This window comes from Dendropsophus ebraccatus, chromosome 6 (genome assembly GCF_027789765.1).
Source record: "Dendropsophus ebraccatus isolate aDenEbr1 chromosome 6, aDenEbr1.pat, whole genome shotgun sequence".
NCBI lineage: Eukaryota > Metazoa > Chordata > Amphibia > Anura > Hylidae > Dendropsophus > Dendropsophus ebraccatus.
This window is the reverse complement of record NC_091459.1, coordinates 105,634,687-105,661,781: the sequence shown is the minus strand read 5'-3', so window position 1 is coordinate 105,661,781 and position 27,095 is coordinate 105,634,687. Positions and strand designations below refer to the sequence as shown.

Sequence of the window (27,095 nt, the reverse complement as noted above, 5' to 3'; positions counted from 1 at the left end):
CAGGTGAGAGGAGTGGGAATCTGTGCGGCCCAGGACAATGCAGCTGCTTGCATCAGGGCCCGTACTGGGCATGGAGAAGGTAACCTCAGAACACACTGGGTGCTATTGCTGCACACTCTAGCTGGAATCCCCCTTCTCTGGGGAACCACTCATCTGCCTTTAAAGTTTCTTATGGGGAAATTTGCTTCAATATATCAGTGATTTGGTTTACAAGTATGTTCCCAGAACAAATTATGCTAGTGATCACTGTATATGTGAAATTTTATAGACATTGGGATTATGATATTTATTGCTTACTAAAACATGATTTTTTTTTTTTAATAACAAATGTGTCACCACGGTACAGGAGAAATAGCCAGACTTGCCAACAGCTATGCTTCCCACTGTATATACACACCCCATAACATACACTAGATCGAGAAGACACACATGCACGTCACACATAGCGTACAGATATACTGCACATACACACCAGACATAGTGGACGTGCATTGGACACATAGGGAGGCATTTATTAAGTCCGGCGTTTTTTACGCCGGACGTAAAAATGCCCCCGCAGCTCCGGCGCTACGGAGATTTATGTAGAGGCGGACTGCTTCTACATAAATCCCGTGCGCGCCGTTGTGCACCGCCGAAAACCTACGCCAGCTGAGGACTGGAGTAGGTTTTCGGCGTACATTTTGGCGGAGCGGATGGTAAATCGTTCCGCCCACTTTCCGCCCCCTGGCGTACTCGGCGGAAAGTGCCGATTTGCGAATATTTTATTCGCAAATCGGCCATTTGCGTATAAAAAAAAATACGCAAATCGGCACTTTCCGCCGAAAATCATCCGTTCGCCGGATGATACATGTGGCCCATACTGTACGTACACACTGTGCACATAACAGACACACATATACTATATACACACATATAACATATACACATTGTGCACATAGCAGACACACATATACTATATACAAACATATAACACATACACACAGCGGACGCACATACACCACATACACATTATTGTATACAAACTGTGCACATAGCACACACACATATACCACATACACACTGTACACATAGAGGACACACATACCACATACACACATAGCGGACATACATATATAACACACAGTGGACGCACATATACCACATACATGCTGTACATATAGCATCACACATATACCACATACATACATAGCGGACACACATATAACATTTACACATATATAACACACAGTGGACGCACATATACCACATACACATTGTACACATAGCGTCACACATATAACCACATACACCAGATAGCGGACACACATACATCACATACACACTGTGCACCGAGGACACACATACATCACATAGCAGACACACATACATCACATAGCAGACACACATATACCACATACATCACATAGCAGACACACATATACCACATACACCAGATAGCGGACACACATATACCACATACACCAGATAGCAGACACACATATACCACATACACCAGATAGCGGACACACATATACCACATACACCAGATAGCGGACACACATATACCACATACACCAGATAGCGGACACACATATACCACATACACCAGATAGCGGACACACATATACCACATACACCAGATAGCGGACACACATATACCACATACACCAGATAGCGGACACACATACACACAACACGTGACCGCTTCATTGTAGCCCCGCCCTCTTAAACCCAGACCGTGGGGCGGGAGAGGCAAAGCCCCCCATCCGGAAGTGACGTCAAGGGCCCGTAGGTTGTTGCTGCGCAGTATCCCCAAAGAAAGGAAAAATCCCGACACAGATCGTGAGGATCCCGCGGAGTGCTGAGGTGACGGCGGGGTCGGGAGGATAGGAGGGCCCGGTGTGCGGCTGTGCTGGTAGCGGAGGGCTGGTAGTAGACCCGGTCACTGGCCTTCTCTCCGCTCTCCTCCACCTGCATCCCGCTGTAAGATGCGGCCTAGCTCCCCATCTGTAGTATGTATGATCCGTGTAGGGGCCGGTGTGTGTCCTGTGCCGGGTAGGCGGCCCTGTCACCGTGCTCCCGGGCCCCGGTACTGCTCTTCGGTGCCCTATGGTGTAATACAGAACCGCCCCGGAGCCCCCAGTCATAGGTCACGTGACCCCAGTCAGCTGCGAGGACCCCTGTAATGTGAGGGCTCGTGTATCAGTAGGGGGCGCACTGTGTCACCTCTGGGTTCTATTAGAGCCCCGTCCCTGTCAAGCACATGTCCATAGCAACCATAATGTTGTTGCTATGGACATGTGCTTGACAGCTAATGCTATCAATGCATTGACCTTAGTACCCAGTCTGTCCCAGATAACTGGGGTGCCTACAGAAGAGGGGGCAGTGGCTCCTCATAGGCTGGGGGTTGTAGTACTGTGGCCCTCTAGCTGGTGGGCATCCTGGGGGTTGTAGTACTGTGGCCCTCTAACTCGTAGGCATCCTGGGGGTTGTAGTACTGTGGCCCTCTAGCTGGTGGGCATCCTGGGGGTTGTAGTACTGTGGCCCTCTAGCTGGTGGGCATCCTGGGGGTTGTACTACTGTGGCCCTCTAACTAGTAGGCATCCTGGGGGTTGTAGTACTGTGGCCCTCTAGCTGGTGGGCATCCTGGGGGTTGTAGTACTGTGGCCCTCTAACTCGTAGGCATCCTGGGGGTTGTAGTACTGTGGCCCTCTAGCTGGTGGGCATCCTGGGGGTTGTAGTACTGTGGCCCTCTAGCTGGTAGGCATCCTGGGGGTTGTAGTACTGTGGCCCTCTAGCTGGTAGGCATCCTGGGGGTTGTAGTACTGTGGCCCTCTAGCTGGTAGGCATCCTGGGGGTTGTAGTACTGTGGCCCTCTAGCTGGTGGGCATCCTGGGGGTTGTAGTGCTTTGGGCATCCTGGGGGTTGTAGTACTGTGGCCCTCTAGCTGGTGGGCATCCTGGGGGTTGTAGTACTGTGGCCCTCTAGCTGGTGGGCATCCTGGGGGTTGTAGTACTGTGGCCCTCTAGCTGGTAGGCATCCTGGGGGTTGTAGTACTGTGGCCCTCTAGCTGGTGGGCATCCTGGGGGTTGTAGTGCTTTGGGCATCCTGGGGGTTGTAGTACTGTGGCCCTCTAGCTGGTGGGCATCCTGGGGGTTGTAGTACTGTGGCCCTCTAGCTGGTGGGCATCCTGGGGGTTGTAGTACTGTGGCCCTCTAGCTGGTGGGCATCCTGGGGGTTGTAGTACTGTGGCCCTCTAGCTGGTGGGCATCCTGGGGGTTGTAGTACTGTGGCCCTCTAGCTGGTGGGCATCCTGGGGGTTGTAGTACTGTGGGCATCCTGGGGGTTGTAGTACTGTGGCCCTCTAGCTGGTGGGCATCCTGGGGGTTGTAGTACTGCAGCTGGACACCACTGTGATGAGCAGCACTTGTTCCTGGCATATTGGAATCTGAGGTGTTTTGTACCAACAGGGATGTCATATTGTGAGAGATACCATTATTCTATGGGGGTCCTAGCCTCTGAGAACCCCCCCCCCCCCCCCATGATGAAAATGAAGGGCTCCAGCCCTGGTGTAAGCACAGCTTCCCTCTCTGAATATTCCTCTGCACAGTGTCATTCACAGCTTCACCTGAATGGGGTGCTCTGCAAGTCCTGGCACAACTAGGTGGCTGAGGGCCACTGTGCTGGGGAAAACCAATGAAGGGGATACACAACATTACAGAAAGTAGTCGCATGATGTCTTATATCTTGGTCTGAATGACCCCAGTAGGGTAGATACAGCAAGCAGGATCTTCTCTTCCATCACCCCATGGTGGTGGTATTGGTCAGGTGTGAAGTGGCCGTGTTCCCCTTTTCTTCATTAGTAGGAAGCAGTAGATGTGCTGTTACCAGGATTATTGGCCGTACACCTATTGGTTACCACATGAGGGTCTGGTCTCAACTGCATGTGGTGACGTACAGTAAAGGTGGGAACGCGGGCTAAGACTGGTCACATATCAATATGATGTTCAGAAACTAGAAAATCCTGATGCTAATTGGTTAGTGAGGATGGGGCGTCTGCAGGTTTAGTGCCTAGGGCAGATGGTAATACGGCCCTGTCTGTATGTATGTGGTAAAGGGAGCCTGTGTTCACTGTCATGCTGCCCGAGTCACGAGTCTTGATACCTAAACAGAGCGAACTCTATCAATCGAGGTTGGTGTGATGGTGAAAGGCTGCCAGGGTCTACCCTGATGGATCAGATGGCATGAGAGTTCCCTTTAAGTCATACTTAGAACAGAGCAGTGAGGTGTATAGCATGTGGCTCTATAGAGCTCTGAGTATCATTCAAAGGCTTACATTTCCATGGATTTTCTTAACCAGTAGTTTATAACTCCAAAAGCCTTGAAGCCATTGTACCTAAAATATCTTTATTAAGGTTTTTTTTTTTTTTTCTTTATATAGCTTATTTTTGGAAATTCCCTGACCATTCCAGATCAAGTTAACAATTTCCTAAACCTTGTAAGTATAACTCTTTACTTCTCCATTTCGTGCATATATAATACATCATGCTTGTATGTTTGCTAAGCTTTTGCATGTATTCTGAGTCAGTGAATAGAATGGGAAGCCCCCATATCAATATAATGGAATGCTCTGTTTATACACATCCATACAGATTCATTGACCTTTTTTTTTAAAAAAATAACCTTTATTACAGAATTAGCCATACAAACTTTAAAAACCACTCCATCTATGTCTGGATACCGCCGCTATTTTTCTACATCTTAAACCAAATATCTTCTTAGGCATTTCACCTCATAACAATTCGAAAGAAAGTTAACACATTTCTCCTTCTGGAGGGTGCGTATCCATGGGCGTAATCAATTCATTGCTTCTCCTTTAGCTCCTCCCCTCAACTAGATGTACCTTAAACCTTCGTGTCCCAGCTGGTCTCCTCCACCGCGCAGGGGACCGTAGGAGAGCAGAACCTGCCCCCACACACTTGGGTGTCCCCCTCGCCCCCCAGGCTCCTGCCTCCACCGGACCAAGAGGGAGTACAATCACCAGCGTCAAATAAACATAAAAAAAAAAAACTAAACAAAAAAAAACCAACCACCAACTATAAACCTTATTATTCTCATGTCCGGCCTTGTACATACTTCATACATACTACATACCATTTAACCCCCTCTGGGAGCTCAGCCCTCCACGGTACCGAGCCACCATTGCAGCATTTTTCAAACACTCCAACACCAGATTCATTGACTTTATAATGGAGGTGTCTGGATTCTGATATTTTTGACAGCAAGGGTAGTTGTGGAGTGATATCTGATGGGATGCTTACATTTATATTCATAGATATTGCATGACTGACACTTTGTGCCCTTTGGATTTCGGCGACTTGTGCCCTTTGGATTTCGGCATTGCGAATATTACTTATAGATGGAATCCATAGTCTGTGTTCTAGGATAAAAATTCTAATATGGCCAGACTCGCTCTACTGACCCATACTATCCACATCTTAGATCCCTATGAATTTGGGTCATTAGACTTGTCTTTATGCCCCAAACTCATGACCATAATATGGGCACAGAAAGGAGTATTACAAGTGTATGAAGTTGCCCTAAGAAACAAACACTTGAAAGAGTCTCTCTAGTTCCCTTCTATTGGACCTGGCGTCAGGTGAGAATGGACACCATATAATTGCTGGAGAGTCTCATGCCCGGATTTTGTTTGCTACAGTATTTCCTTGCATGAAACGCCCTGGTGTCTTTATCTGTAACTACCTGCCAGAATTTACCCTAATACAAGCCTACCTTTAATTTGGCTCCTAAACGCTGTATAACATTAAAGTAAGTATAAAATGAGTCAATAATTTTCCTAAACCAGAGATTGTTGCAGCCAGGGACAGGATTGTGCAGCTTATAGTCGCTTTTATTAAAACTGACACCTCGGCTGTGCCTCACCAGGAACTAGGGGGGTTCCTCACAGTTTGAGAAGCACTAGGCTAGATGTCTCCCACTGGAACAACCACGCCTGTGGACGCATAAACTATTAACTTCTTATTTTCTACCTGTTGTCTTTTAGGTCCACAATCATGAACCCTGTTTATAGCCCTGGTTCTTCTGGGGTTCCTTATGCAAACGCTAAAGGTATTGGTTACCCTGGTAAGTGTAGTATTTTACTTGTATACCCCACTCCTTAATTCACAAAGGTTTTTGTACACAACAAATACGTTTCTTACAAAAGAACTCTTAAAAGAGGGCACACAGAAATAAACTCAGTTATTAGACAATGATAAATTCCTCCCATTTAGTGCCTTGATAGTTCATGGGTCTTTTTTTAAGGCTTGATTCACACAGCATATTTTTCAATAAAGGTGCAAATCTTTCCATTAGTTACTGTGTCTGTTCCAGTCCTGGTTTTGGCTAAAATACTTGCCAAAATGAGGATATAATACTAGATGTGAGCCCAGCCTTGTAGTGAAGTAGCTGTGCTGCTCATCAGCTCTTGCTGGCTGCTTTTAGAAGGGGACCCGTTTGGTCTGTTATAGTCTGTGATGGCAGTCTTAAGGCCCTATTCCACAGAACGATTATCAGCCGATATTCGTCCCGTATAATAGAAGGCAACGATCACCCGACATTGTTTATGTTGGCTGATTGTTGCAGTCCTTTGTTTTTCAACATGTTGAAAAACAAACGACTGATACAGCAACGATCTGCTGCCGTAGCTCCGTGGAACAGGAGCGGCAGCAGCAGACGCTGCTGTATGCTATGGGCTGGCTGGACGATCTAGCATTCAACCGCTCGCTGCTGTCGTGTGTAATAGCGGCAGCAATGAGTGAGGAACAAGGAGCAAATGAGCACTGAGATCGCTCGTTTGCTCCTCAAGTCGGCCTGTGGAATACGGGCTTTAGAATCAGTGATGGTCTTTTTGTCTATTCCCCAATATTGAATATGTCAGAAAACTTTTGGTTATAAAAAAACACCCACATACAGTGGGGAAAATAAGTATTTGATACACTGCAGATTTTGCTAGTTTTTCTACGTACAAAGAATGGAGAGGTCTGTAATTTTTGCCATAGGTGCACTTCACATGTGAGAGACAAAATCAATTAAAAAAAAACTTCAGAAAATCACTTAAGATTTTTTAATAATTATTTAACATTTAATTGTATGTAATAAGTAGTTGGCCACCTACCAACCAGCAAGAATTCTATCTCACGAACCTGTTAATGTTTCTTTAAAGAGGTACTCTGGCAATTTTTTTTTCTTTCAAATCAACTGGTATTAAAACATTATATAGACTTATTTTACTTCTATTTATAAATCTCAAGTCTTCCAGTACTTATTAGCTGCTATATGTCCTGCAGGAAGTGGTGAATTCTCTCCAGTATGACACCTTGCTCTCTGCTGCCACTGTCTGTAGCATAGGAGGGTTTTTTATGGAGATTTGCTACTGCTCAGTTCCCTACACAGAGCGAGGTGGTAGCAGAGAACTCTGTGTCAGACTGGAAAGAATACGCCATTTTCTGCAGGAGTACCCCTTTAAGTAGCCCCCTTACTGTTCACTCATTACCTGTATCAGTTGAACCTGTTTTAACGCATCGCCCGTATTAAAAAAAAAAAAAAAAAAACACACACCATCACACCCCAACCTCTTCACCATGGCCTTGATGAAAGCTGTTGAAGGACACCAGGGACAAATTTGTAGACCTACACAAAACTGCAATGGGCTACAGTGGGCAAGCAGCTTGATGAGAGGGCAACAACTGTTGGTGCAATTATTAGGAAATGGAAGAAAAACAAGATGAACGTTAATCTTCCTCGGTCTGAGGCTCATGCAAGATCCCACCTCGTGGGACAAGGGGGATTCTGAAAAAGGTTGGGAATCAGCCCAGAACTACACTGGAAGACCTGGTCAATGATCTGAAGAGAGCTGGGACCACAATCTTAAAGTTTACTGTTGGTAACACACTATGCTGTCATGGAATAAAATCCTGCAGGGCACACAAGATCCCCCTGCTCACACCAGTACATGTCTAGGCCCATTTAACCCTTTAAAGCGAATGTACTGTCAGGTACATTAACTTTAAGTGTTGCACATGAATAGAATGGCACCGGCACGGGCATGCCTGTGGCCCAGTTCCCACGCACAGCGCCATTCTATTAACATGCACCGGCCTGGGCTGAAGCACTGGAGGCATGCCAACCAGCCCCCAGTGGGAGGAAACCCCCGCTATGACGCAGCTCAATCCTTTTTTCAAAAAGCCACCCAGTTCTTAGACTCTGTGCCATTTTCTGCTTGAGCACTGTCCCGGCTCTGAGCACTGAGGGAAGGCCCCCCCCCCTCCAGTTTGAGGATAACCCCCTCCCCTCGGTGACATGGTTTTTGATGGAGACGCATCACCAAGGGGAGGGTTTATGGTCATATCAGGGGGTGCCAAGCCTGCCCTTGGCACCGAGAGCAGGAACCGGTCAGCGTTTTGAAAAAAGGACTGTGCCACCGGGATCACAGTGCTGAGCATGTACTGCAGTAAAAAAATTTCAGTACTATCACTTTATTTAGCTGGCGTGGTAGTCTGCCTGCAGCAGCTAATATCCCTGCCATCAAAAGCTGAGATGCATGGTACCGAGCAGGGTCACAGCATGACCCCTCTCTGTACCCCCCTAGGGACCACATGATGTACCAGGTATGTCGTGGGTCTTTAAATGGTTAAAGTTCACCAGTGACCATCTAGATGATCCAGAGGAGGCATTGGAGAAGGTCATGTGGTCAGACAGGAGCAAAATAGAACTTACTGGTATCAACTGCACTCGCTGTGTTTGGAGGAAGAAGGATGAGTACAACCCTAAGAACACATTCACAGCCATGAAGCATGGGGGTTGAAGTGTCATACTTTGGGGATGCTTTTCTGCAAGGAGGACAGCATGACTGCACCATACTGAAGATGGGTCGTAGCTGGTGTTACAGCAAAGACCTGAAACACAGCCAGTGCAACTAAGGATACTCTCCTTAAGCGTGTTGAGGTTCTGGAGTGGCCTAGCCAGTCTCCAGACCTGAACCCAATAAAAAATCTTTGGAGGAAGCTTAAAGGGGAACTCCAGGTAGAGGTTAAAAAAATGAAACTTCTGCAGAAGCATAAAGCATTACCTGTCCATCCCAGTTTTGAAACTACCAAAAATCCATTTGTTTGGGTGGGTTTGCTCTGTTTTGTGTTTCTGTTCTTTCTGGTTTGGCATTTCCCAGAATGCAATGCTTTCCCTCATGTGATCATCACAGCCCCCACCCATTACAATCAGTAAATCACTTCCTGGATTCCTATCAGCTACCAAGCTACCAGTGTGGCAGAATACGGTACTGTACGGTAATACATTGTATAGACACATCTATATAACTTTTAATGTACTTTTAATAGAAAACAAGTTTTTCTTATCCGAAGTTCCCCTTTAAGCTCTATGTTCCCCAGTGGCAGACCCAATATATGAGAGATCTAGAGATGATCTGTATGCAGCTGGGATTTTCTCCAGTGTATGCAAACTTGGTTGAGAACTACAGGAAACGTCTGACCTCTGTAATTGCTGTAGTTTTTGTACCAAATATTAAGTTCAGTTTTTCTCCTGTATGAGATACTTATTTCATGCAATAAAATACAAAAAATAATTTAAAAATCAAACAGTGCGATTTTCTGGAATTTCTTTATAGATTATTTCTCTCACTGTTGACTTATTCCTACGATAAAAATTACAATGTTTTATTATATTTTTAAGATTACATACCTCTCCATTCATTGTAGGTGAGAAAATGTACAAAAATAATCAGTGTTTTTAATCTTATTTATCCGTGCATGGTTACTTATAGACATTCTATACAAACACAAGCTCTCAACCAGATCTCACAAAGGGGTGCAGCCCCGTGTCCAAATGTAACGGCATAAACCAAAAAGAAAGAGAAAGTTGGACCCAATATAAATAGCCCCTACTACCCCAGTAAAGTGCTTTAGTGCAGTCAAACTAAATATCCCTGTGAACACCAATGGTATACAAAGTATATAACTGTGTTGGTTTTCTCATATGCAAAGTGCAAAAAGGCCAAGTACACATAGATAAGTCCCTGATCACCCTAAAACTATGGAGGAGAAAGACCTGGCTTAGACCCCACGTGTGTCATGACACACAAGGTGACTTTGTCGGGTTTTCTCATATGCACTTTATATACCATTAGTGTTTACAGGGATATTTTGTTTGACTGCACTTTACTAGGATAGTAGGGGCTATTGTTTAAAAAAAAAAAAAATCATTTTCTCATTTATTTTTTAGGGCCTGTTACATAGTTAGTATATTCTTCATTATGTGGTAGTTGATGCGCCTACTTGTATAGTGTCCAGCTTTCTCTTTGGTTTATGGTTACTTATGGCTGCTGTAGCATCCAGCGTCGAACTAATGCCTTTTAAAGTTGTTTTTTTTTTTTTTTTTTTTTTTTTTTTTTTGTTTTGTTTTGTTTTTTATAAATCTTCTATTCCTTTTCAGCAGGCTTTCCAATGGGGTATGCTGCAGCTGCTCCTACCTATTCCCCTAATATGTATGCTGGTACAAATCCTGCCTTCCCATCAGGTAAATGCATCCTTTTGTATGAATTAGCTGTGTACTCTCTAGAAGCATGGGCTCCAGGTTGTTGTGCATTGACTAAATTAAAGTCTCTCATCTGTTACTGTCAGATTGCTGACAGCCATCCATGTCAGAGACTGACATCTAGTAGTCATTTGTTCTCCAGGCGGCTTACAGGGCTGTAAATGAGGGGAGTTACATTATGAATGTAATGTAAGCAGAGCAGGGATACTAAACAATTCTGACCGTCTGTAACCTTTGTCCTTTAGTAAGACAACCCAGTTCTGTGTTATTGATGTGAATTGCATATAAAGCAATTGTGATACATATTCTTCAGATGGAAAGAAATCTCTCGAAGCTCAATCTTGTAAGAAATGGTAAAAAAAAGAAACAAAACTTGAAAACTTGTATACTCACCAGTATAATCTGCTCCTCTCCGTATCAGAGCTGTGTATTCGCTTTGCCTTGGTGCCTTTGCTTCTATGACGATGTTACATCATGTGGCAGTGTCATACGGCTGTTGCCTTAATATTACGTTACAATGCATCTTCACAGTTCCACTGGAATTGAGCCGCACTTTTACCATAAGTTTTTTGGAAGGATTTTTTTTTTTCCATTTTACTATTTCTTAAAGAGAACCTATCATCTAAATTTCACTGTCCCTAATATTAAAGTATATCTTTCCCTAAGTCTATCTATGAAGATACAGACTGCCTTTGCAGTCTGTATCTTATGCCTTACCTACTCTTTCGTATCTGTGTAAGCAAGGCCGGGCGCCGCCATCTTGATGACGTCATTTGCGTTCCACCGTTGGAACGCAAGTTGCGTCATCAAGATGGCGGCGCCTGGCCTTGCTTGCACAGAAACAAAGGATTAGGTAAAGTAGAAGATACAGACTGTAAAGGCAGTCTGTATCTTCATGAAGTCTATTTATGAAGATACAGACTGTCTTTACAGTCTGTATCTTCTACTTTACCTAATCCTCTGTTCTGTGCAGCAAGGCCGGCGCCGCCATCTTGATGACGTAACTTGCGTTCCAGCGGTGGAACGCAAAGACGTAATCAAGATGGCGGCGCCAGCCCTGCTGCACCGGCACAGAGTAGTAGGTAAGGCATAAGATACAGACTGCAAAGGCAGTCTGTATCTTCATAAATAGACTTCATGAAGATACAGACTGCCTTTACAGTCTTATACTTTACCTAATCCGCTTGTTTGGTGTAGCTAGGCCGGGGGGGGGCGCCATCTTGAAGACGTGACTTGCGTTCCAGCGGTGGAACGCAAGTGACGTCATCAAGATGGCGGGCCCCCACCGGCCTTGCTGCCGCTCTGCATGACGGGAGTTTCCTGTCTCGCGCCGGCTCTTTTGAAAAGAGCCGGCGCGAGGCAGGAAAGTAAAACAGAAATATTTAAACGCAGCTTTAAAATTAATTATATTTACAAATATTGTTAAAATTAGGATTTACATCTAATTAGGGAATTAAAAAAAAATCATTTTCGCCCGTGATTGGTTCTCTTTAAAATCTGGTGTTAGGCTAGGTTCACACTGCGTTTTCAGCATCCGTTTAACGAATCCGTTTTTTTTAACATCCAGAAAAATAGGGTCAGCAACGTTTTTTGGTCCGCCAAAAAAAACGGATCCGTTTTTTTTTATAATGGAAGTCAATGGAAAAACGGATGCACACAAATGAATCCGTTTTTCATGCGTTTTTTGCAAAAAACGGATGCGTTAAACGGATGCTGAAAATGCAGTGTGAACCTAGCCTTAGGCCTCTTTCTTACATCTGTGTTACATCAGTTTTGTAATATCCATAATATGGAGCTAATGTTAGTGAGGTGCAAGGGGAAGTCTTATGCCCTCCCCCCTGCCTACATGTGGCATAGAAATAATTAACCAGCCATATCCCATCAGGCATATTATCTTCTCAGAGCTAATGCTTGCTTCCTACTTGTTGCTTAGGTTAGGTTCACTGCGTTTTTTGTTTTTTTTATCCGTTTCATTGTATCAGTTTCAGCACATTTAATTTTAAAATACAGAAAAACATAATCAACCATGTCTTTGTGTGCGTTAAAATATATATAAAATATTATGGACCTTGTTTTTAAACATTGATCCATCTTGCGCTGCGTCTTTAGCTAGTCCCCAGACCTGAACCTGAAATGATTGGAGGGAGCTTAAACTCTATGTTGCTCAGTGGCAGCCCCAATATATAAAAGATCTGGAGAAGATCTGTGTGCAGCAGCGATTTCTCTATATTCGTGTTAGCACGTTTAATTTTAAAATACTAAAAAAACATGGTCAACCATGTCTTTGTGCACGTTAATGAACTACAGACCATGTGAGGAATATTGGGAAGACCAGACTTTGTGTCTGAGGTCAGTGTTGTGTCCAAAGGGTATTTCCACAGTTCCTGTGAAGTGGGCGGTCTCGTCTCTAGATGGTAAGAGGTAGACATACTCTCCTGCTTGACGTGCTGAAGAAATGAAAATGCGTCCTTAACTTACTTATTCTAGCTGGTCTGCTACAGACTCAGCAGGGACGTTCCTTAACATCTTTACAAAGTCTGCAGCTGCACAGAAACTGTGCATCAGACTGTAGAGAGATGATCGTCTACTGTTTTTTATTTTTTTGTTTTTTTTTTTTGTTTTTTTTTTACATGTTCCGCAGGTTTGCACTGACTGTAGCATTGTATGTGGAGTCTGGTCTCAAGTTGCGATGGTCCAAAAAGAAAAATTGTACGTTGAAAATATTGTATCTTGAGGCCGTTGTAAGTTAAGGGATCATTGTATAAAGCTCCTGAGCAGCCCATGGCATGTACGGGCCGCGGCTGCAGCAGAAGCTTTATACATCAGAAAAAGTTTTATTACCCGCGCGTGCGGCAGGCAGAGGCAGGGAGGTAGTCATCTGGGCGGCTCCTCACCCATGTCTAGTCACTGCTCTCTGCCTGTCATCGTGCTCAGAGGGGATGATTGACAGGGAGAGAGGGCAGTAACGGGCCCAGATGACTACCCCCCCCCCCATGCGTCTCACTGCCGCGGCAGCTTCCTTTTAGCTCTGCATCCAATAATGAGTTATCTGACTTTGCAGTTACACCCCATTGAATATAGTAGAGCTAAGATGCATTACCACATACAACCTGTGGACAGGCGTGCTGCTGTTTCTTCCCAAGTATATGTCTGGTATACCCATAGCCCTTTATTAGCAACATGTTTGTGGCTTATGTTTGGGTGGTTTCATTTTTATGCCAAAAAAAAGGCATACGCTTTAATCTTAGCAATGTGCATCCAGCATTGGCCATCGGTAAGAGTAATTTGTGCTGTACCATATTGAATCTTGTCCTAGGTCTTCTCTCGTTCATGATCAGAGCCTCCCCGTCAGATCCATGTGATGTAGCACTACTGTTATGTGTGATTGTGGGAACGAGATTAAAACCTCTAAATGTTGCCATTCATAACTATAATTTAACCTTGAGTCTCTACACGCTTGGTGGCACTTCTGTGGTTAGTAGCTAACCAGGCCACCTCTGTGTGAAAGCAAAGAGACAACTCCTAAGTGCACACAGTTGTCACCTTTTAATCACTGTTTGGGACCTATGGGCAGCATGGAAAATACTATATGTACCAGGAATCGACTATTTGCGGACCTGTTTGTTCATTAAAAAATTAATACATTTTCTTGGCACTGATCATAAAAAGAAATGCGATATTTGATGTGTGATTTTCTGTGGGGTGTACTCCTTTTCTACAATCTCCAGGCCATCTGTGCCTCTGGGGGGTTACCCTAAAGTTTTAACTGCATTGCCGTTAAGGTAAACTGAACTAAAATTCAACTTTTGTTTTCAGAGGTAGAACAACCATCATATGCGACTTCCGGTGTGCAAATGTACATGTTCGGGCACACGTTCTCTGCTGCGAGAAACGGTGCAATAAATTCAGGTACCTGCTTTGCTTTTCTTTAACGCTAGTTATTCTCTGCTCTTCCTTTTTTACATAAGGCACTAAAAAGCAAAATAAGTACCTGAAAATGCTTGTCTAAGGGGAAATATAATATGGACATGGTATGTGTGTAGTCTTCCTGCAGACATGTAGCACCTAGGCAAGAATCTTGTCACTTAGAACAGAAGTCCTATCTGTAAGATGATTCAGAGAGGTTGTCCCTTATCCTCAGAATAGGGGACAAGTAAGAGGTTGTGCGAGGTTTGACCTCCATATCCCCCCCCCCCTCCTTATCTCAATATCAGGCCCCAGTTACGAATACAGAAGTGGGTACAGCACATTACCCCTTGCTCTGTTCATTCCTATGGAACCACCGTAAAGAGACGAGTGCTCTGTCTCTGGCGCCTCTATAGAGAATGTTGGAGAGAGCTCAGAACAGTACTCTGCTCTTTATGGCAGCTCCATAGGAGTGAATAGAGCCACTGGTAACGTGCTGTACCCACTTCTGTATTTGTAACAAAGGTCGGGGCCTGATATGGACATGGGCTGGAGATACAAAGTTTGAATCCCGCCGCGATCTCTTACTTGTTCCCTATCCTGTGCTTAGGGGACAGGTTAATTTTGGGTGGAAAACCTCTTTAAGACTTAGCATTAATTTTTACAAGATATTCATGCCTTCCATTTTTTTTAAATTAAATTCAGAAATGGTTCAGGAAGTGGGGGATATTTTCTGTAATGACATTACATATTACTTCACTTCTACCTTCTGTTTATGGAAAGTTGTTTATAACTAGAGGAACACTTTAAGATCTGCCCTTTGTATATTGGTAAGTATTGCTGAATGCATATGACATTTACAGAGTAGGTTGTATATATACTACGAGGTTTGGCACCCCTGTGGTATATAGATATGCTCACACAGGAAAACCCATGTGGTTTTTGGTCAGGAAGCCTTGATGAATTCTGTCTTTTCACAAACGGTGGAAAATGTAGGGGAATGAACACGTAGCGCTTTGAATTCTTATTTAAAGCTTGAAGGGAACCTGTTACCACTTTCTTGCTGCCTTAATTTGGGCCCTGGATATCCCACCCCTACCAGCCTTCACTGATGGGGAAAGATCTATCAGTTAAGACTGGAGGGTCAGGCAGACGTCACTGGGGGCCGCTCCAATGGCTTGTGGCTCAGGCATCATGAAAGTGATAACAGGTTCACTGTAAATAAAATTTGTTCTGGAAAACCACCTCCAAAATTAGCTTCAAAATCTGCACGGACGATTCAGCTCTGACTTCGAGTGTTTCTAAGTGCGGTTTTCAAATTATTTCAGATTTTACTCATTGTTACCTTGGGAATTGCTGCACAGTTTACTCGTACATTAATAGTCTTCAGGTAACTGGTGTTACATGTATGGTAACAGAGAGAGTGGATGGTGGAGATGTAGTTTCATGACCTAAAATTAGGGGGTTGACTGTGAACTGTATTTATTTCATTATACATAGAGCATTGTTAGGCCAAAACAAAAACACAAACTGTATTTCCTAGATAACCTGTTACTAGGCTTTACAGGTTGTCATCAAGTGTATATTGTGAGGGCAACATAAACTAGTGATGGAGTTCATGATTCCCTAAGGGGAGGGGGGGATAAAGCCCTAAGACTATGTGGAAAACATGGATATAGTCATTGGCTGTATCCATGTTTTCCAGACATTCTTAGAGCTTTATACAAGTTCAGCAGCCACTGCTAATCAAATGCCGAACGTTGGGGTTCGGATGGACTCAAACCCGAACCCAGTTCGCTCATCTCTACTTACCACCATTTATGCAGCCATTACTGTTTACATCCTGGACACTGCCGCTTTCCCTGTTGACCCATGGAAGTAACAGAAAGGCAGCGGGAGGAGGAAGCGGCAGCTCATAAATATTTAGGACTACTGAGCATGTGCACATTGGGCAGGGCCAGTTAAAGGCACAGGAGGTTAAAAGGATATGCTTGCATGTAAAGATGTAATATATTGTTGGCATCAGGGTCTATGTCACTAATATAGGCCAGTATAAGCGTGGTGACAGATTCCCTTTTAGGAAAGACTTTCTATTTGCTTTTGCATTTCATTTTTAATTTCCAACATGCAGTAGAATAGAAAAATAAAAGGGAGAGTGCCAGATCCATCACATGAGACACCAATAGTGCATCCAGGTCCATCTGACACTCTTAATGGCTGTCATGTAAAGCAGTGCTTCTCAAACTGTGAGCTGGGTCTCACCAGTGAGGCGCCCCCTAGTTGTTGGTGAGGCCCAGCTGGGAGCCAGTTTTCACAAAAGTAACTATGATCTGCACAGTCCTCCAAAATCTCAATTTTAGCAACATTATTAATTTATTTTGTACTTGCTTTATTAGTATATTGAGCTTGGGAGATGGGTGAAACGTAGTCCTAGAATTAGTTTCAGCTTTTAAATGGACTTTCACCACAGATAGTGAGGCCCAGGCACCCTCTTGGTCATTCTGGTGAGGCCCAGGCATTACCTTGGTCTGTTAGGTGAGGCTCCAGTAGAAATAGTTTGAGAAGCACTGATGTAAAGGATCCATTGCCCCTGTCTTATCTGATCAAGTCTTTAAAGGGGTATTCACCCCAAGAGCTAAAAAAGTGAAAAGCTCAGAAATCTAGCTGGTCTTGCTCACCAAGTCCTCCCGAGTATTTTTAGCCATCTCCGGTCTTTCTAGCTGACACCGTTCCTGAGTTACAAGTTTTTCTAAAAGATGGTCTATATCCACGATGGGAAACTGCTTTTCCCATCATGCAATGCTTCTGCCTAATTGGTCCATGATGTTGCAGAGCGGATACCTACATGATACAGCAAAGTTTAGGTAGTAGAGGTGACATAGCGGGCTAGCAGGGTTGAGTCAGTGGATGGTGTCAGGGGGGGCCGGATGGCTGGGGGGGGGGGGGTGTTGCGGTGGGGCATGGTGACGAGGGGGGCCGACTTGTTTCGGGTGGCAGGCAGGGGATGATGTCGGGGAAGGGGGGGTAAACAGGTTCAGGATGCTGCGGGTGGCAGTCAGGGGATGATGTGGGGTTGGGGGGAGGTACAGGACCGGGACGCTGTGTGGGGGGGGGGGTGATGTCTGGGGTGCCAGCAGTCAGGGGAAGCAGCGGGGGATGATGTCTAATGGGGGGGGGGTGATTCCTGCAGTGGCCCGTGACTGAGGGGGATGATTTACATTACAACTATGCTGACAGAGGGTGCACGCTGATTGGTCAGGCATCATCCACATGCAAATCTCATGTGTGTTAGTGCTGTGTTCAGTTCTGCAACTACTCAAGAAGGGTCCTCTTCTATAATCATCACAAAGGACCAGTGTGCGGTTATATTCCATGTAAAGGAAAACTAGTTTTTCTATTATGATACAGGATTGGTGGCACTGTTTGCATAGCAACAAATGCTTAAGACCATGGGCCACACTCCGTGTGTAGCTGGTGATGGCACCCACTCTCTGACATGTATTAAAGTGATATTGTCACTTCTTAAGCTTATATTGTGGACATTTCACCTTATAAAAGAGTTCTTGGTGGTCTCTCCTCTCAAAAATGCATGTTATTGTTGGACAGTGCTGTAGGGGCGTGGCTTAACTGCTGTGGTGCCCCATATCTCCACCCACATGAGCACTGTAGGCCCCGCCCCTCCATGATGTCATCACTGTATATGCCCCTGCCCACTCTGCAGCCATTGGAATGGGCTGACCTAGAGGCCTAGGCCTCATTCCCTCTAGGTCGGTTCATTCTAATGGCTGTGGAGGGGGGGCCTAGACTGTGATGACGACACTGTCAACCAACACTAATATGCATTTCTACATCCTTGTATACATTTGGATATGAAGTGTCTAGAATGTAAGCTTAAAATGACTGTACCACCAGGCCCAGGCAGAAGCTCTGGAGGCGGGCAGACCCACCCTAAGTGGGAAGAAACCCCCGACCCTCTGATAGGGTTTCATTGATTCTAAAGGAGTCACTTCATGGAGGGGCTGTGGTTTCCTCCCACTAAGGGTGGGTCAGCCCGCCTCCAGTGCTTCTGCCTGGGCCTGGTGGTACAGTCACTTTAAGAATGGTGCTGATATGGAAAGGGGGGAGAATATCACTTTAATATTTTCCATCACCAGATACTGCAGGATTCCTGGGTGTTGAGATGGGAGAGGTAATTTTAGTTGTTTGCATTGTGGCGGCTGTTGCAGCGATGTCGTCTCTCTGGTGCAGTAGTTCTTCAGATACAACCTCTCTCTTTTCTGAACCTACTATTCTGGATCCTGATTGCATATTACTATTAGTATGATTTTGAATTTTTCAACAATAGATTTTGCTGTAATCATGTTCTTAAATGTATACATTAGGATATGCCCCATACCCATTATATTACTTTCTTGCAGGATATACGCCAGGTACGCCATACAAAGTATCGTGTTCCCCCACCAGCGGGACTGTTCCACCGTATTCTTCTTCCCCTAACCCTTACCAGACTGCAGTATACCCTGTAAGAAGTGCCTACCCACAGCAAAATCCATATGCACAGGTAAAGGTTGGTTAGATTAATATTATTATTATTTGTGTGTGTGTGTGTGTGTGTGTGTGTGTGTGTGTGTGTGTGTGTGTAAAATATATATAATTATTATTATTATATTATATTAATAATATTATTATTAGATTGATTACATAAATAGACATAAACACTATGCTATATATACTATGCACGTAAAGGTCAACATGCCAGATTCTAGTTGTTCCATTTGTTAGCTGATCATTGTCTTCACATTGATTCACCAAACTGGACTGGAACTTATCTCCAGACAACAGCTCCCTATGGTCCATGTGAAAACTCATGTAATATATGTACATAAAATATGTACAGTGGTCCCTCACCATGTTGAGACTAAAACTCAATGGAAAACTGGTAACTGGTTCTGATCCCCTTAAAATGTCATCCCAAATTGAAATTGTAATTGAAATACGGTGGTGCCTTGGATTATGAGCATAATTCGTTCTGGGACCGTGCTTGCAATCTAAATCCACTCTTAAACCAGAGCAAATTTTCCCATTAGAAATTATAGAAATGTAGAAAATTGGTTCGCAACTGCAAAAATAACGACTTATTATTCTGAATAACATGTAAAACAAATTAAACAAACATTCAGAAATGGCATAATATGTGATATTATAAGTTACTGTACAGTAATGGAGAGGATGGGAAACACCAGGGCGGTCAGACTGCAGGGAGCATGAAGGAATGAGCAGGGCAGATGTGGGCACAGTATAACAGCACTCTCTGTCCAGGGAGAGAGGGGTTACAGCTATGGAGAGATTACCTTCACAGTCCTGTCCCCTGATGTAAGCCCCAGCCTGAAGTGGACCTGCTACGATTTGGAAGGTGAGGGAGACTTCCTGGGTCAGAGTACAGGGCTGTAGACCACCCTGTACAGGCTATGCCCCTCCTCCACTTGCGCTCCCACCCAGTACAGGGAGCTCTTAAACCAAGTCACAATTTTGAAAAACTGAGCTCTTAAAAGCATGTGAGCATCAGGGTTAGGCACCACTGGATTTAATTTCCAATCTTCATTGACTAAAAGCAACTGGAGATCTAGAAAATGGCGAAGAATTGAAGTGTGAAGGGCTAAGAGTAGTGTATGTTTTTCTTTTTCTCTCTCCATTGCTGGAGTTTAGTAATAATAATAATAATTTTCTTGTATTACAGCAGGGAACCTACTATACACAACCTCTGTATGCAGCCCCTCCACATGTAATCCATCACACTACAGTTGTGCAGCCTAACGGAATGCCAGCAGCGATGTACCCTGCACCAATCCCGCCCCCTAGAGGCAGCGGTGTAGCTATGGGCATGGTAGCTGGGACCACAATGGCAATGTCAGCAGGTAAGAACTTTAACGTATGATTATAAAGGAACGCTTTGGATTCTTTTATATATTTCTTTATTTTCTGTGATCTGTAGTTTTCAAATTTTGCTGCACTCTGTAATATTGGGATATTTTTATCCCTGTTGTGAGATTTGTTGTGTGTTTGCCTTCTTGTATTATAGCAATGTATATCTGTTTTTTTTAGGTACATTGTTGACCACCCATTCTCCATCTCCAGTAGCTCCTCACCAAGTTACAATGCCTGCATATCGGCCTCCAGGGACCCCAACTTATAGTTATGTCCCCACACAGTGGTGATTAGCCTACCAGTGTAAGTATGTTGTAACACAGTGGTGATTAGCCTACCAGTGTAAGTAGGTTGTAACACAATGGTGATTAGCCTACCAGTGTAAGTAGGTTGTAACACAATGGTGATTAGCCTACCAGTGTAAGTAGGTTGTAACACAGTGGTGATTAGCCTACCAGTGTAAGTAGGTTGTAACACAATGGTGATTAGCCTACCAGTGTAAGTATGTTGTAACACAGTGGTGATTAGCCTACCAGTGTAAGTAGGTTGTAACACAATGGTGATTAGCCTACCAGTGTAAGTAGGTTGTAACACAATGGTGATTAGCCTACAAGTGTAAGTAGGTTGTGACTGTCACCTTGCACCTCTCTGATTTTGGCCTCCACAATTCATGATTTGCTACAGTCCTGGTATAAAAGTAACCATAACCAGCCTTTTTTAGGCTTACAGTATTTTAGAACACCCTGGGGGCAGCCAACCTAAAGCATATTCACCTGCAGTCCTGCCAGCTTCTGGCAGTCAGTGTGACTTCTAATTTCCTGCATGTAAACTAGTTTCTACTTAGACCCAAAAGCATTTCACTACAACGGTGAAAACTTGCAGGAAATGACCCAAAATAGTCTCTAGCTCACGGCATTTGGGATCTGGAATGCAAGTGAGTAGAAGGATAAAAATATCAATCTGTGTCTTTTAAGCCATTAACCAATGAGTTTGGACTTCAGTTATTTGAATGTTCTCTTTTTAGTTGTCAGACACTCCTGGTAGGTTTATCACTGTATCAAGTCTCCTTTCTTTACAGTCTTTTGGTGCTTTGGGGGCGTTTTAGTGGAAGCTGTTTCTGTCTCGCATTGATCTAAACATAAATTATTAGAATTAGCTGGGGATCCCTTCTCTGGAAACAGTCCAATATAATCCAGTATTTATTGTGTTAATTCCATAAAATTGTTATAGAAAAATGCATTTTTCTATGTTTTTTGTATGTAACGATTTTATGGAATTAACACAATAAATACTGGACTTTATTGGACTGCTGGAATAAGTTTCTTTTATCCATGCTGCAACGCCTGATCACCCACAGGGTGAGGTCCTTTGCACTCCTATTCCGGGAAAGAGAATAGCCAGCTATATTGCAGCAAGTAAAGCATATACGGAGTAGCAGCGGGAAAAAACTGTGTACACTGCTGCTCCCTTCATTATAGACTCTATGGGTCTGATGGAGATAGTTGTGTACATCATTCACATGTCAGTCCCATACACTTTAAAGAAAGCTGCAACATTTAGACTTGATAACGCCAATTAGTTCCAATTCACGGCTACACTCAACGTAGAAACAAATGACCCCTTAATGCAGTAACAGTATATGCCGTAAAATGTACAATCAATTTTACCAAGAGACAATAGGGGTTGGCACCATAACAGAGACACTATGGGTAAGAGTCCTTTTTCCCTATTTGCTTAGTTTTAATGTTGGATTAGTGGAGCATATGGTAGCGTTCAGTACCTTGGGTTGTGGCTCTACACCTAACTGTATATGCAGAACAGAGTTCAGACATGTGTCTGTCATTAATGCATATTATTGTTTACATACCCCCATATGTGCCACTGTTCTGGGATTGTTGTTCTGTGGATGCCTCTTGTCCTTTTTATGACACTGTTTTAAATGAAAGTAACATAAGCTCACATATTTTCGTATAATAACACTTATATGTGGTCCCCTGTTCACAATTTGACTTGTCCAGTGGATAGGTGATTAGTGAACACATTGACTCATTGACGTTCACATAATAAAGCAAAGTAAGTTATAATTCGGAGATTTGAGAATCCCATAAGCCATACTCTCCAATGGCCACAGATCAGGAACAGGTAGTAGTCTCTTGGTTACTGAATACATCCAAGTTCTTTCTTTGTCAGCTCACAAGCATTCTGGTGGTAATCTGGTTATTTCTGGTGGTAAACTGGTTATTAACATATTGTAATTCATGTTTTCTCAGGTTTAAAGATGGAAGATATGCAAGCAAGTAAGATGCTTATTAGATGGTGCTGAAGTGTTATACCTCCAGCGAGAAGTTTCTTCCTTCTGAATTCTCTCAACACTTTGCCTAACACTAATTCAGGATCCGAAGATTTCCATTATTGCATATCTTAACATCTTGGGACTCTAGTGGTTGTCTTTAATATGAAAATCCTGTTTTGTGGACAGTCTTGCAATTTTTTAGCTAATTCTAATGATAAAAAGGGAGTATAAAGTTGTTTCGATGATCCATATCTAGTTGAATGCATGTTTAAACACAAAATGATGCTTGCTCAGTTTATTGCAGTGACATATGCAAACTAAAAAAAAAGGAAACATCATATGCAAAATCCAAAGGAGTCAAGAAGAAATCTTAAGGCTTTTTCTTTGCTTATTGTAAGGCCTTAGAAACTTGAGGCAAGACTACTCACCCCAGTGTGTTCTTTGAGTGTTGCTCTACCATTTTTGAAGGTTGTTGCTAGTACACTGGTGCCATGTGATCTGCAACATCATATGAAGTAAATAGTGTAATTCCGATTATACCCAACTTTTCACTAGGAATAATAAGGTTTTTTTATTGTTATTGTTTTCATTCATCCTAAGTTTGTTTTTCTACATTGTGTTTAAATAGGAATAGCAGATTCAGGTGATGTGACAGTGTGCGCTGCTGTGTGACTAAGGAAGATATCTTGGCACATAGAATGCAGGTTGTAACTATCAACACTATCAGTATATCTTATTTCTTTGGTACAGATCCCGCCGTGTATGAGGTGGCCATTTCCTAGTATTGGCCCTGCACTTGTTGCAGGTTAGAGGACTGACACTTTTAGGCATTCCACGGAAATATAAAGGACCGGCTTTTTTTTTTTTTTTTTTTTTCTCCTGTTATTTGACTTGATTAAAATTGGACAGAAGACAAATTCCTATGCATCAAGTAATGTGGAAAAAAACGGGAAAGGTGGAGATGATGGTTCTCGGCTCGTATGATACAGCGACCACATTGTTTCCTATTTTTTTTATTTGCTTTTTTTGTACTTTTTGTTTATATACTTTTTTTTTTATTATTATTGCTCACTTTATTCAAAGGTTTTCTGTTGGCATTCCACAATAAAACAAATAAGATGAACATTCTCCTTTCCGATGTATCTGCCTGTTCCAGAATGAAAGGGTTTTTGTTTAGAAAACTATAAACAAATAAAATGTCGTGTTACACAAACCTGCTGCTTGACTGATGATTCTCATGGATGTCACTAGGCTGATGCCCAGCTACACAAAAGATTTCTACTATGCACATGCAAGCAAATATGTGCAAAGTATACAAATAAGCGAACCTTGTTTGGTGGCTGAAGAAGTTGGATGCAGCCCTAGGGAGTCCTGGAAAACGTGGATAGAGCCTGTGACTGTATCCATTTTTTCAATAAAGTCTGAGCGCCACATCCAACAACTTCACCCTCCGGTAATCAGTTGCTGAGTGGGGCGAACCTGAGCATGCTGAAGGTTCGCTCATCTCTAAGAAATAGCGGCCATTTTGTCTGTGTAGTCATTGGCTAGGTCACAGTAGTTTGGCAACTAAATCTTTAGAAGTTTCAGGCTGGGTTCACACATGGTGTTATAGACAGCACTTGTAGCCAAAACCAGGAGTGAAACCAACACAGAAAACTTATAATTGAAAGATTAGCACCTTTGTGTTTTTTTGTTTTTTTTTGTACTCGCTCTTGGTTTTAGCCACAGGTCAAGACCAAAATACTACTTGTGAACCTAGGATGAATTTGCATGTGGCTGAATTGTTGCAAAAACTTAACATAAATGTGCTTGTTTCTGCAGCAAATTTGCTAAGTGTGAATTCGACTTAATGGTACTTAATGTATGTAAAGATGTATGTTTGCTACATTTATTCTAGTGTCCCGCTGTAGGGATTGATAGTATTTAATGAGCATTATTTACATTGTAATGTGGTGTTTGACCACTAGTAGCAGTATTAAGCCCACTCATTTAGCTTCACATGAACATCTTAAATGTTGGGTCAGCTCCGTGACTTAGGAGTAAAATCTGACAGGCCATAAGCACCATTCTTACATATGGATTGATTCAAGCAGTCTAGTAACATTACATATTCTAGTTTCCCATTGTTACAATTTTATATCTTGTAATCGAACAGGAGTCCTAGGGACATTTGACCCCGTATTGTTCTGCTCAATGTCTGTGTGAGTATAGGGGTAAGACCTGCACACAGCTGGTTATGAAGTAATAAAAATGGTTAGGACAGTCAACAGGCTCATAATGTTCAATCACTTTTATGTATGGGAATCAGTGCAGTAGTATTTATTGCTTATTATGACTAGTGTTATGCTTCAAGGAATAAAGGACTATGTACGCTGCACTGAGGGAGGGGACCTAAGGTGGAGATTTTTTTTTTTCTTTAATGTAATGTTCCACCAATCTAATACTGCTCTACTGCAGTACAACATTGAGAGTACTTCTACCCCCTGATATTTAGACATGGTGGACAAGGGAGATACCTTTGTATATTCTCCATCACCAGTGGGCTCCTTGTCTTATCCCAATCTAGGGAGAGAGATATATACTCTTTGACCAAAAGAAAGATTGCATCTTGTCTCCCAGAAGAAGGGAATGTGCCTCTATAATGTTACTTCTCAGCCTTGTGTTGAGATCCTTTAAAGAGAGAAAATTAGGGAGAGTAGATTTGCCTACAGGGCCATTTCTCCCCCCCCAAAAAAAAAAAAAAAAAAAAATGACCATTTTACTGCCTTGGATTGGGTTAGGATTGAAATGTGGCCGTAGCAAAATTAGACTTGCACTGATGAGAATAGGTCATTGTGATAAGGCACAACCTATAGGTATCATTCTAGTTTCTTTCTGAAGGTTATAGCTCTTCTGGAAATAAATGTATCCAATGACTTGTTGTTTCAGTTTGTGAACAATCTGTCATATGAAAGGTTTCAGCATGTTCATTTTTTTTTGTTTGTTTTGCTTTTTAGGTTTTGAAAGTTTATTCAACTCCATTTCAATTTTTTTTTTTGTTCTTTTTTATGTAGATTGAATGTTGTCTTCCAAAAACAGTACCATTCTTACATTACCAATGTCTTTCATAGTGGATGAATGATGCGACCACTCTGAGCCAGTTAAGTTATGTATACTTTTTTGTATAATGTTGTTAGATCCGCTCAGATTTCGACTCTTTAAAAGCACGTTTATTGTAACAAGGATTGTTGTGTATTAATACTGTTTTGAATAAAGATTGACTTTTGTGTTGCTAATGTGCCTTTTTTCCCATTAATGTAGAACTCTTAGGGCCTGATAATCTGTGTAAGCGCGCTCCAATCTGCTAGATCTGCACTCGCATACGGAACCTATTATGTCCACACTACGGAATCCCGCCGGATCACCCGCTGAGGATTTTGCAGCTCGCCCTTGTTCATTCTTCGGGCGGATGGCCCAGCGGAGATGCGCACAGCAGAGCTGCAGAATTCGCGGCAGATGAGCCGCCAGGATTCCATAGTGTGGACATGCCCTTACACGGCTTGGTGATCGTGCAGCCCTTACTGCATATATGGAAAATAAGTTACCTCTCCACGCTATCCGGCTTCCTTCCATCCCTCAGGCTTCTAACCGTAGCTGGTGCTGAAGCTTCTCAGACATCTCTGAAGTGGCAAACTGCTCAGCCAATTTTACCTATTCTGACTGCTCTGTTTTTCTTTCCCTGTATAGCTATCATATTAAATTTCCCATTACTCTTTGCAGTGCATACTCGGAGCTGGTGTAATCATCTGGAGTTTCTCCCACCTGGGGTTATTGCAGGTGTATGCCAAGGAGTAGGCCACAGTCTGTGCCTTCTCTGTGACGTACACCCTGGGCACATCCTTAATAAATCTCCAGTATATATATACACAGTATGGATAAACTGCTAATCAGAAGCCGGTGGGCAGAGGGAAATTGATGCTCAAAAACATGGAGTACTAACTGAGCACACGCACATAATAGGCTGTGTTGATCAGAGTCCTCACTATTGTTGAGGAAATCTCCAAATCTGCTGCACAGAACAATATAAGTGCTACATCATTTTGTTCAGCTTCTCTGTCACCAGTTTATGCTACCCTTAGATAGTACAGTATAAACCTACTGAAAGAGTTTCTGACGTAAATCCATTGACATATATTGTATATATGTGTCTAATCTCTGACTTTGCCCCTCATTGTATTAGTCCAGATGCTTTGCAGGGGCTAGATGTGGTGGGTAAATGCCCCTGTTGCCCTCCCTATCATCCCACCTTCATCATGCCGCTTGAGACAATGAGTGAAGCACACCAGCACAGTTTTGTTGTGTATGGCTTTGAAGGTTTGTACTATGTAAGGCAATTTATTTCATT

At 43.1% G+C, this 27,095-nt stretch overlaps 1 protein-coding gene across 6 annotated transcripts; it reads left to right on the top strand.

The window, feature by feature from the left end:
* Positions 1 to 1,702: 1,702 nt before the first annotated feature.
* FAM168B (family with sequence similarity 168 member B) lies at positions 1,703 to 25,981 on the top strand. 6 transcript variants are annotated; one of them, XM_069975534.1, is made up of 9 exons: positions 1,703 to 1,845; positions 4,421 to 4,477; positions 6,044 to 6,123; positions 10,489 to 10,569; positions 14,404 to 14,496; positions 18,912 to 19,060; positions 20,231 to 20,408; positions 20,596 to 20,721; positions 22,689 to 25,981. In XM_069975534.1, the coding sequence occupies exons 3-8, from the start codon at positions 6,054 to 6,056 to the stop codon at positions 20,706 to 20,708; spliced, it is 684 nt and encodes a 227-aa protein (XP_069831635.1). In that variant the 5' UTR covers positions 1,703 to 1,845; positions 4,421 to 4,477; positions 6,044 to 6,053; the 3' UTR covers positions 20,709 to 20,721; positions 22,689 to 25,981. The 6 variants fall into 6 exon arrangements, with proteins under 6 accessions (XP_069831635.1, XP_069831638.1, XP_069831637.1 ...); XM_069975536.1 differs by having other exon boundaries at positions 1,705 to 1,845; positions 10,486 to 10,569; positions 18,912 to 19,054; positions 20,234 to 20,408; XM_069975533.1 differs by having other exon boundaries at positions 1,705 to 1,845; positions 10,486 to 10,569.
* Positions 25,982 to 27,095: the final 1,114 nt, after the last annotated feature.

Bases quoted from the DNA above. Each gene is read 5' to 3' on its own strand.
- FAM168B (XM_069975533.1), top strand. From the start codon at position 6,054: ATGAACCCTGTTTATAGCCCTGGTTCTTCTGGGGTTCCTTATGCAAAC. The intron at 6,124-10,485 runs GTAAGTGTAGTA...ATTCCTTTTCAG, and splicing joins TAAAGGTATTGGTTACCCTG to CAGGCTTTCCAATGGGGTAT. The intron at 20,409-20,595 runs GTAAGAACTTTA...TGTTTTTTTTAG, and splicing joins CACAATGGCAATGTCAGCAG to GTACATTGTTGACCACCCAT.